This window comes from Manis pentadactyla, chromosome 10 (assembly GCF_030020395.1).
Source record: "Manis pentadactyla isolate mManPen7 chromosome 10, mManPen7.hap1, whole genome shotgun sequence".
NCBI classification, from domain to species: domain Eukaryota; kingdom Metazoa; phylum Chordata; class Mammalia; order Pholidota; family Manidae; genus Manis; species Manis pentadactyla.
The window spans coordinates 120,445,351-120,456,784 of record NC_080028.1 but is presented as its reverse complement, the minus strand read 5'-3'; the positions used below and the strand labels follow the sequence as shown (position 1 = coordinate 120,456,784).

The 11,434-nt window shown below is 47.0% G+C and overlaps 1 protein-coding gene across 1 annotated transcript; it reads left to right on the top strand.

Annotated features, from left to right (window-relative positions):
- The first annotated feature begins 3,726 nt into the window (after nucleotides 1–3,726).
- Nucleotides 3,727–8,784, top strand: RMI2 (RecQ mediated genome instability 2). Its single transcript, XM_036928202.2, has 2 exons — nucleotides 3,727–4,070; nucleotides 7,007–8,784. The coding sequence occupies exons 1-2, from the start codon at nucleotides 3,776–3,778 to the stop codon at nucleotides 7,153–7,155; spliced, it is 444 nt and encodes a 147-aa protein (XP_036784097.1). The 5' UTR covers nucleotides 3,727–3,775; the 3' UTR covers nucleotides 7,156–8,784.
- Nucleotides 8,785–11,434: the final 2,650 nt, after the last annotated feature.

The window sequence follows — 11,434 nt, the reverse complement described above, 5'->3', positions numbered from 1 at the left end:
GAGAAACTGTTTGAGGCTTTGGCGGGTGGTCACTATATCCATCTCTCTGCCTCCCAGCCTACACCTGCCCAAACCCCACCGGAAAAATGCACCTGCTGCCATGTGGGGGCCATTTCAACATTGCATGCCCCCCACTTCTCCTCCTGCCTCATGAAATAAGGCCATTTCCATTCGCTGTCCTGCTCAGAAATTTTTTTCTTTCTCTGTTAATGTGCACAGGGATGCTCAGTCTCAGTTTTCTGGAATGTTTTACTTTCACAGAGCTGTGATCGTTTTGGGAGAAGGGGTCCATGACAGGCACGATGTGTTGGCCTGGGTTTCTTCTTTACACCCTTGGGAGAGCTTTCACATAAACCAGGCCACACTGCTCAGGAACGAGGAATCCTGGCCTGGACTCTGTCCCTGCTTTTGGTTTGGGAAATGTGTTGGTCAAAGCCACACCTACACTGATTTGAGGTCATCCATGGCAGAGGAGAAATAGCTGACCAGAGCTTCCAGGGGGTGATAGTTAACCCATTTTATCACATGTGTCCTGTGGAAAGGACTCAAGCTTTGGAGGCAGACTGATTCACAGTTAGCCTCACATATAGGCTGTGTGGCCGTGGGCAACTTATTTAACCTCGGAGGCCTGGTTCTTGAGGGTAGATTTAGAACACAGTTAACCTTGGATATTTTTCTCCCTGATTTGAAACTTTAAAAAAAAAAACAAAGGTGAAATTCATATAACATAAAATGAACCATTTAAAAATGTACAATTCAGTGGCATTTAATACATTCTCAGTGTACAACCACCACCCCTATCTAGTTCCAGAATATTGACATCAGCCCCAAAAGAGGCCCTGTAGCCATTCAGCCCTCACTCCCCAGCCTCCCGGACCTCTTCAAGCACTAACTTTCTTCTGTGGGACTTTCTTGGGTCTCCTACACTGATCCCCCTGAAGATGAAATGTTTTCCAGCTGGGCTGTGACAAAAGGCAGCTGGTGCCATTTATATGGAGTCACCTAGCTTGGGGCTGGGATTCTGCTGTGTGTGTGTGTGTGTGTGTGTTTGCAGTTCTATGAATTTTAACATAGGTGTAACATCCACCACAACCAGGTAACCCCATCAGCCCCAAAAAGTTCCCTCCTGCTGCCCCTTTGTGGTCAGTCCTCTCCACCTCCCCAGCCCCTAGTGGCCACTGGTCTGGTTTCTGCCCTATAGTTTTAGCCATTCTAGAATGTCATAGGAATGGAAACAGTATGTGGACTTTTGAGTCTAGCTTCTTTTGCTGATAACTTAACACGGGTAGGATCCACCCCAGTTGCTGTGTCTGTCAGTTGCCCATTGTTTTTCTTTGCTGAGTAGGATTTCATGGTGTGAAGGTACCACAGGTAGTTTCTCCATTCACCTGTTGAATGACATCTGGGTTGTCTCCAGTTTGGGGGTGATCATGAATAGACTGCTATAAACCTCCATGTTTTTGTGCAACCTTAAGTTTTTATTTCTCTAGGGTAGACACCTAAGAGTGGGAACACTGGGTTGTATGGTGAATGTATGTGATTCTGCGCTGGCTCTGGGTGAGTGAAATGTCTCTGGGCCCTGGGTGAGTGAAATGTCTCTGTAAGATGGGTGTAACAAACAGTATCTGCCTCTTCTGGTTATTGTGGGGATGACAAGAGATGATGCATGGAAGACACAGAGTAAGTGCCCACGTAATTGCTGCCTCTTGCTCTTTTTTTTTTTTTTTTTTAGGGGGAATGGGTTCATCCATATCTTCCATCATGTTTTTTCCAGCAGTGAGGGGGTCACCAGCCAGAGTTGGCATGAGAGGTGGGGTATAAGGTTTTCCTGGGGGGCCAAAGGTTGAAGTCTTAGGGAATTCATTATAAAGTCTGGCTGTAGGCAGAGGTCCTATCTGCAGGGAAGCTGTGAGTTAGGATGACCCAACTGCTTAATTTCACAGAAGGGGACACTTAACTCTCAGAGAGGGACAGTCTTGCCCAAGGCCACCTACCCAGGCAGTGGCAGAGAGAGGCCTGGCCCTAGGTCTCCTGATTTGCCAGCCCCAAGCACCTCCACCTTGATTCCTATGGCCGGTGTTTGTGCATGAATGAATTAGTGAGTGAGAGCGGCGCAGTAATATGAACACAGGCTCTGGAGCCTGCCTTCCAGGGCTTCATATCCAGCTCTTCCACTGGTGATCTGTGTGCTTTGAGCACATTTCTTGGCCTCTCTGATCTATAACATGACCACAATGTCTGCGGTATGGGGTCATTGAGAGATGTAATGAGGTAAAGTATGGAAAGGCTTGTAACAGTGCCAGGCACATGGTCAGTGCTCAATAAAAGCTAACTTTTTTTTTTTAAACTAACTTTCTTAATGAAGGAATTAATGACAGAAATGTGGCAGGATTTTAAACAGACTTTAAGGCATCTACAGATCTGTCAGAGACAGCATAAATCTCCTTCTAAGTGGTTTGTAATTTATGGAAAGGTCAAGGAAAATGTGGGTTGGTGGTGCCCAGGGCCAGGTAGCCAGCAGCTGAGAGGGCCAAGCCTTCCACTCCTCTAAACAGTGCTCATGAAGCGAGTTAGCACTTGAACCTGACTAGTATGAGTTAAGATGGGCTGTCAGGGTCAAATACCCAGGGGATCGCAAAATCTGGGTTTGTGCAAAGATCCTGAGGCAGGAGGGTGCCTGATGTGTTTGAGGAACAGCAGAGAAGCAAGTAGGATTGCAGTGGAATGAAGGGAGCCAGGGAGAGAGGGTAAATGATGAGGGCAGAGAGGTGACTGCCTAGTGTCTCTTCCTTTGTCTGTGCCCCACTTGACTGTTGTGGACTTTGCTGCTTGGGGACATTTAATTTTTAGGGAGCAATTCCATATTTGGGAATTTATCTGAAACGTGAACAAAGATTTAGCTCTAAGTAGGTTCACAGTAGCAGTTTTATAAAATGAAAAATTGGAAATAGCCTTAATGTCCGACTATAGGACACTGGTTAAATAGGTGAGATAGAATATTATGCAGTCACTCAAGGGGTAGCAGGAATATGTTTGTTGACATGGAAAGATGTTTGTTATGAAGTGAAAACTGTATATAAAACAGTATTTGTATATCAAAAATCTATATATTTATATAGATTTAAAAACCTGGATGCTAATGTATACAGAAGTTAAGTGGATTTCTCTGAGTGATCTTTACAATATTTTGTTATTCCATATTTCCTTTTCTAAATTTTCTACAATGAATGTGAATTTCTTTTGAGAAAAAACTAATATATTTTATTAACTTTTATAATGTTATTAAAATATAATAAATAAAAATAGTAATAAAAGAAGGAGCGATTTTACTAGCTGCCCCTGTGCCTCCCCAGCCCTCTCTCGACTGGATTCTTGATCACTCCCAGTACGCATGGGCTCCTCTGCTATTTTTCCTTTGTGCTTGCTGGTATTTCTAGCCTCAGAGCACCCTGTTATGCAAGGCGATGTAAATGCCACATCCTCCAAGTGATTTGCATGCACGCCAAATTTTGAGCTGCAGTTGAGAGAGTTCTTTCGATCCCTCCTTCCCCGGGCTTCTTTTAATTCGTTTCAACCATTCATACCTAGCTTGGGGGCGGGTATTGACTTTATGTACGCATGCGCACTCCTGCTGGCCAGTGGGGGCGGCTCGGCCCGGCGGCCCCGCCTTCCAATGCCGGTCATTGGCCGGCTCCGCCAGAGCGCTTCTGAATGGTGGCCGCGGACCGGGCCCCGCTGCCTATCAGAGTTGGCGGGAAGGCGGCGGCGGGGCTTAATGGCTGCGGCTGACTCGTTTTCTAGCGGCGGCCCGGCGGCTGTCAGGCTGCCGCGGTCGCCGCCGCTCAAGGTGCTAGCGGAGCAGCTGCGGCGCGACGCGGAGGGTGGCCCGGGCGCATGGCGGCTGTCGCGGGCGGCGGCGGGCCGCGGGCCGCTGGAGCTGGCGGCCGTGTGGATGCAGGGCACGGTGGTGGCAGCGGGCGGCGGCGAGGCACGGCTGCGCGACTCGAGCGGGCCCTTCTCGGTGCGCGGCCTGGAGCGGGTGCCTCGCGGGCGGCCCTGCCTCTCCCCAGGTAACGGCCGGATTCGAACCCGGGGCAGACCCTGGTTTTGTGCCACCTGAGGGCGCGGCCTGGCTGTCCCACCTCCGGACCCTTGTGCGGGTCCCCACTTCGGTACTCGGTACCTTCCTTCCTGCCCCTCCCCCAGGCAAGCTGGTCTGATGAATGAGCTTCACCAGCAGCGCGTTTCTAAACACTACAGGATCCAGGCCCCCCCGCTCCCCACACCCCCCACACGCACCCCTCCTATTCGGAGTCTCCGGGGGGAGGGACCCCCAGCATCTATATTTGTGACAAGCCGTTCCCCGCAGGCGGTTTCCCCTCTCCCTACCATCAAATGTTAGAAAATACTGTAGTAGGAAGCTTCTGTTCATCCTTAACGTCTAGACTCAAATGCACCTTTCCCTGGCCCCACGGAGTGGGGAGCCCTGCACCTGACCTTGAGTGAACTGCCTCTGGCCGTAGTTCACTACTGTTTGCTTTCTCTTAAACCGGTGGTGCCCAGACTTGTCCGCCATCAGACTCGCCCCGAGGGCTTATTGGAACGCCAAAGCTGGGCTCCACCCGAGTTGCATCGTCCTTGGGTCTGAGAATTTGCTTTTCTTACCGCCCCCGGGAGGTGCAGATGGCAGCTGTCCTGGGGTCCACCCTAAGAACCCCGGGGCCTGACTACAGGGGGCCAGGACGGTGTCTTCCAGGCTTCAGATTGAATTCCTGGCTCTGCCTCTTTCCAGCTGAGCTGCCTGAACACTTCTTAATTCAGGGATGTGCCCTTTGTCAGAAAGGGCCTGTTGTGTGGATTCAGAACATAAAACATAGCCTAACGCAAGGCCTGGCGCTTAGGGTTCGAAAACTTGTGACTGTTATTTGCTCTCAGAGGCTCCTGCCTCCTTCGTGCTGCAACCCCCCGCCCCTCCAACCCCCCTTTCTGCCCTCCAAGGTAGCATGGTGGCAAATGACAGCTGCTACCTTTTTTTGCACATCCCATTAACTAAAAATGTTTTTTTAAATCTCCCAATGGCTGAAAAAACTGAATACTATTTCCTGGCATGTGAAAAGGATGTGAAATTGAAACATGGAGGCAGGAGCTGCATCTGAGAAAGGCCAGAGCAGTAGTGGGGTGGGGATGGTTGTGAAGAGAGGTGGGGAAAGCCAACCAGCTGGGAGCCATTGAAGTGGGGGCTGGTGGGGGGGCTTTTGGAAGGTGTGTGTGCGGTGGGGAAGGACAAGGGAAACAGCCAAAGACAGTGGGCAGAGGGTGTGGGTAGGAGGAACAGGACTGGTAACCAGGTCGTCTAATCTCAGGAGGACAGCTCATGCCTGTGAGCTCATCTGTCTAGTTGTATGCACCTTTGCGTGGAGTTCCTGTTAACCTCTCCCAGTGGGGTTTCCTTGGGCTGATTAGTCCTTCCCTGGGTCTTCAGTCACTCTGACTCACAATTCCATCTCTCCCAACACATTAAGCCCATTCAGAGGGGATGGCAAGTGTATTTTTAGCACGAGTCTCTGTCCTGAGGAACTCTCACATTACACGTGTGGGGAAGAGCAAATTTCCTTTGCCCTTGAAAGTTCTCATTGCTCTAAGAATTAAATTGACATTGGACAGATGAACAGGAGAAAAACAAATTCTCTTTCCTCTGTACAGGAGCCCCGCTTACATGAGAGGTCCAAAGACAAAGGTAAAATGAGGTGTCTATGCCACCCCGAGCTCAGGAACGGGATGGGACCTGGAGCTTCAAAGGGGGAGGTCAAGTCACAGGACAATAAACAGAGCAGATGTTTGCCCTGTACAAATGGATCAGTCAGATAAAATTTATCTCTGGTAATAACACTTCTCGGAAGGACCCCAATTTGGAATCTTCTAGGTAGTATAGGGAAGGGCAGAAGCTTCTCTTGAGTCCACAGGGTCTCAATTGCCTTCAGCTCAATAGTCCACATGCCAAAGTGGCATGCCTTAGGGAGACCTGTCTAAACCTGTCCACTCGCTCAAGTAGATCTGGAGATGAATTCAGAGAAACCTAAGTACATCAAGCCAGGGGTTGAAAAACTGGAGGGTCAGGTGTCACCTTGCTGGCTTCCTTCTGCCAGAGCCCTGGGGCCCAAGCGCAAACTCAGCCCCGATGGTGGAAGCAATGTGATCAAGCATCCTTGCAGGGCCATGCAGTGTGGACTGGCAGCATGCCTGCCCTTCCTGCTGTGTGTGGGGTTTTTACACAATTGAGTTTTGTGCGGTTAAGACTGGCCAAGTTTTGCTTTCAAGGAGAGCCACTTCCCCAAGGGAATGGGAAGAGAGTTGAAGTTAATGTGTCACTAGATCATCAGGTGGCAGCCTGCCTTCTTGTTCATTTGCTTGCATGTGCCCAGCTTGTGGTCAGATAAAGTGGTAGGTGGCAGGGATTGGTCCCCAGCAGTTAGAACAACAGGATAGTCTTGGGAGTGGGGGGCTCTGTGCCCACCCAGCTCTTCTGGCTACAGTAGGATTTGCTTTGGAGCTGTCAGGGGAGTGTCTTTGCAGAAAGAGGACATGTCCTCTGCAGAGACCAGCTACGTACTGGTAGCAAGGGGCAAGGAGCAGATGAGAGGAAAGCTTGAGTTTTCTGCCCCTGCCTTACAACAGTCTAATTATAACTCATACTCTCATGTGAGTCTTCCATTTCTGGTGCCTGATTGTTTTGTGACTGATGGTAGCTTGCTGGGATTTCTTTTTAATATTTTAAAACCAGAAGCCAAAGAAGATACAGATGTCATCCTCCAGGTTAAATGTGAAAGTTAGTGTCAGTAGATATATTTTGATCCCTGACTACCTTGGCATTTTGATATCTACTCTGCACTTTTTTGTCCTCCAGTTTATTTCTCTGTTAAAGTTAAGCTCTTGAAGGACTGGGTCTGTTTTTTGTTTTTTTTTTTCCTGTCACTTTGAACATTACCACAGGCTTTTCTTCTTCTAGGAAAGTACGTGATGGTAATGGGAGTGGTTCAGGTGTGCAGCCCTGAGCCGTGCCTTCAGGCTGTGAAGATGATGGATCTTTCTGATAATCCCATCCATGAAAGCATGTGGGTACTAGAAGTGGAAGATTTACACAGGAACATTCCTTAGATGACTTGAAACTTAAAAACAACCGAAATTCTGAAACAATTTAGGTTCTTTTACCACATAGATTTCATGGACATCATTATATGTATACTTCTCAGAAGTTCCTCCGAGAGCTTTTTGCTTTGGTTGACCAAGTGGTCGGGATGTAGGGTCTCTGAACGCTGGGACCCTCCAGTTAACTCAACCCCTGATGCCCTTTGCTTTGACGCCTGTTTGCTGATGAAAAGCAGATGTTATGTTCTCTTTCTCTTCTCTTGGTTTGTGTGTGTTAATGCTCTCTAAAGCACACATGATGCATTTTCCCAGTTTTACAAGTGGATACTTTTTCTGTTACCGCCATGACCCTATTTTACGATGCAAAATTTGAATCTCACTCGTTGCCCGTGGAGATTAAAGTGTGGTTGTGGGCAGGGAAACAGCCTGCACTGAAAAGGAATGACCGTGGCTCCTCTTCTTCTCCATCAACTTCCATACCAATTTGCAAGTCAAATGGCATGTTCTCACTGCAGACACCAGCGGCCTCAAAGACACAGTTCTCTCTGCTTCGGATGCCACTCAGCCACTTAAGACCTTATGTCCCGTAGCTGTGGACACTGCTGCCGCCATCCTCCTTTCACTTGGAGATGTTGAGACACTTTGAACATTTTTGGTTGAACCTAAAATCAAGATTGAGAACAACTTTCAGGCATTAACCAAACCTCTGCCTCATAACTTTTGGTGAGATGCTTCCAGGGAGCAACTTCCTGGCCTACAGGATTCCCCCCCGTGTTTTATTGAGATGTAATTGACATTCAGCGCTGTATAAAGCTAAGGGGTACAGCATAACGATTTTAGAGTTCTTACATTTTTTTATATGGGATGACTTTTTGCTGTGATTATATTGAATGTTGGGTTCCTGCTCTCTACTGCTTCCCCATGCCTTCTATTTCCTTAGATTGCTACCATCAAAGGAGTCAGGCTATACTGCTACAGAGTTTTGTAGATTATTGAGCTTCACCACTAATAAATTGCTTCATATGCTGCATTTTTTAAATAGACTTTATTTTTTAGAGCAGCTTTAAATTTATAGAAAAATAGAGCTGGACGTACAGAGTTGCCGTACACCCCCACCCCTGCAGGTTCTCCTATTATTAACCTTGGCATTGGTGTGGTGCATTTGTTGCAAGTGATGAGCCAACATTAAAGCCCATGGTTTACAGTAGCTGTAATTTGTGGGATACAGCTCTACGAGTTTCACAAAGGCGTACTATGTATCTCCCACGACGTTATCATAGGGAATAGTTTCACTACCCTCATAAAAATCTGTGCTCCACCTATTCATCCCTCCCTCCCCCTTAGCCCCTGGCAACCACTGATCTTTCTACTGCCTCCATACTTTGCCTTTTCCAGAATGTCACAGAGTTGGAATCATACAGCATGTAATATTTTCAGACTGGCTTCTTTCACTTAGTAATATGCATTTCAGACTTTTCTGAACAGTTACAGTATTTCTTGGTAGCTCTCTTTTTTATCACTGAATAATACTCCACTGTAGGGATGTTTCATAGTTTGTTTATTCATTCACCTATTGAAGGACATCTGTTTGACTCCAATTTTGGCAATTAATAAAGCTGCTATAAACATTCCTTTGCAGGTTTTGTGTGGTCATGTTTTCAATTTATTGGGTTAAGTGCGTGGGAGCACAATTGGTGATCATGGTAAGCCTACATTTAGCCTTGTAAGAAACTGCCAGATTCTCTCAGTCCATTTGGGATGCTATCACGAAACACCATAGTCTGGGGGGGTTAAAGACAACAGAAATTATTTTTTTTCACAGTTCTGGAAGCTGGGAAGTCCCAGACCAAGGTGCCAGCAGATTCAGGGTGCTGCTGCCTGCTTCACAGATGGTGATCCTCTCACTGTGTCCGCACATGGCGGAAGCAAGCAGAGGAGCTCTGTGGGGTCTCTTATAAAAAAAAAAAAAAAAAAGAGGCATTAATCCCATTCATGAAGGCTCTGCCCTCACGACCTAATCACCTCCCAAAGGCCTTTGCCTCCTGAATACCTTCACATTGGGAGTTAGGTTCACATGTGAATTCTGGGGGGACATATTCTAGCTATAGCATTGTCTTCCTAAATGGCTGCAGCACTTGGCTTTCCCATCAGCAGTATACGAGAGTTTCTGTTCTGCATACTCACCAGTATTTGGTGTTGTCAGTGTTTTGGATTTCCTGTGTTTTTAAACTTTTAAAGGCGGTGTTGGGGGCAAGTTGGAGAATATACATTGTTTTTCTTGCTGATCTAGTTTGTTGACTGCTTGAAGCTTCTTTTGAGCTGGTTTATGTTCAAACTTCAGGCATTTTCAGCCAATGTTGGAAACTACTGGAAATTGTAAATTTTGATTTACAGTTCTATAGAACTGAATATCAGCTTTTCATCTGTCATTAAACTTGCTGTGTGTCTGTAGTGAGTAACCTAACTTCTCTGTGCTTTTGTTTCTTTACTGATAAATTTCAGGTTATACCCAGCTCATAGCACTGATGTGAGGAATAAAGAAAGATGCATGTAAATCACTTTTATATGTGGCTGGCAAATGGTAGGCACCAAATGATTGTTGCTAGAGGGGTAGTAAGTTCTTGCCTAGACCCATCAGTTGCCTTAAAAAATATTTTTTTTAGAATAGTTTTGAATGTACAGAAAAATTGCAAAGACAGTACAAAGGGCTCCCATATACCTGTATCCAGTTTCCTTTATTATTAATATCGTGTATTATTGGTAGGGCACATTTGTTAAAAATTAATGAACCAATAATGAGGTGTTATTATTACCAAAGTCTACACTTTATTCAGAGTTCCTTGGTTTTGTCCCTAATGCTCTTTTTCTGTTCCGGGGTCCCATCTGGGATACCCCAGTACATTTAGTGGTCTTGTCTCTTGAGGGTCCTTCAAGGTGGGACAATGGACCAGTTGCTTGTGACATTTCATTTTGATGTAGTTCATGGGGTCTCTGTTATAGGATTCTTAGGCTAAAATATTCCAAGTCATTATGGGGTTCCCAGTAGTGGCTCTTGAGCTGGGTGTGTGGTAGACAATCCTTAAGACCTTAAACTAAAGTCTGCCTACTGAGGTTCCCCTTATCCAAAACCTGCTTTTCTCCTGGAAAACTGACCCCAGCTACTGAGAACCTCCTGCACCATATCCTCCCTCATTTGTCCTCATCTAACTTCTGGTAAATAATGGCCGATCGAAAAATGCTGATTGGGCTGAGATAGTTACCTGGGCAACAAGCTATCTCAGGGATGTGGGAGGTGGGAAAATGAGGGTGCCCTGCATTTTTCGACAGTCCCCGCTGACTGCCAGTGGCTTCCAGAGGCTCTGAGCTGGCAGCGTGCCGCCTCAGCATGCTAGCTGAGCTGTTGTGGTTTCCCTGAATATTAATAACTCTCACTGCTTCAGCTAGCATTTCCTCCTTGACATCACCAAATGAAAACTCATCTCGGTGGGGGTTTTAGGTTTCTGGTGCCAAATCAAAGCTGGTTTATCAGCAAGCACCTCTCGCCAGACAAGGGCAGGCTGTGCACTCTGGCAGCAGAGCTTCCCTTTTGAAATTGACTCTCTTCTAAGAACTGAAAATAAGCACCCAAGGCTGTGACTTCACTTTTCTTGGAACTGCTTTACATTAGAAGAAGAAGAAAAAAAAAACCCTCATTTAGCTGGTTCTGGATGGCTGAGTTCCCTAATCCTTTCTGTTGCATGTTCTTGTAAAGCTGAAGTTTTACCGCAAAATTCTTCTGCATCAGGTGAAGCAGGGAGGGGAAGGAGTGCCCATGTGAGTGGCTGAGTGTTTTGTCTCCCGGTCTGCTGGTGTGTGCCTTAATGCCGGAGGAGGATAGGAACCTGGAAGACACAGTGTGTGTAGAATTGTCCTCATATGCCAAGGGTCTCAGGCGTGACAACGTCCCCTGAGATCTGTCAGGCCACCAAATGGTCTAGAGCTAGTGCTAGTGTTGCTAAATGTCAGACCACAGTCCAAATTCACTGAACAGCTGCTTGTTTGCAAGAACAAGGGAGGAAAATGCCTTTTCCGCCATATGACCTACATTTAGCAGACATCTTGGAGCTCTTGCAAAAGGCTGTCTTCAAGGGACCCCTGCCGACTTAGGATAAGGGGAGAGCGGCCCAGTCACCCTTGGGTTCCAGTCTTGGTCCTGCCCTTTTCTGTCTGACCTTGGCTTGCCCTTTTCTGTTAGTGGAGATCTTCCATCACAGGATGGCACCTGGTAGGTGCATGGAAACCGGCCTAG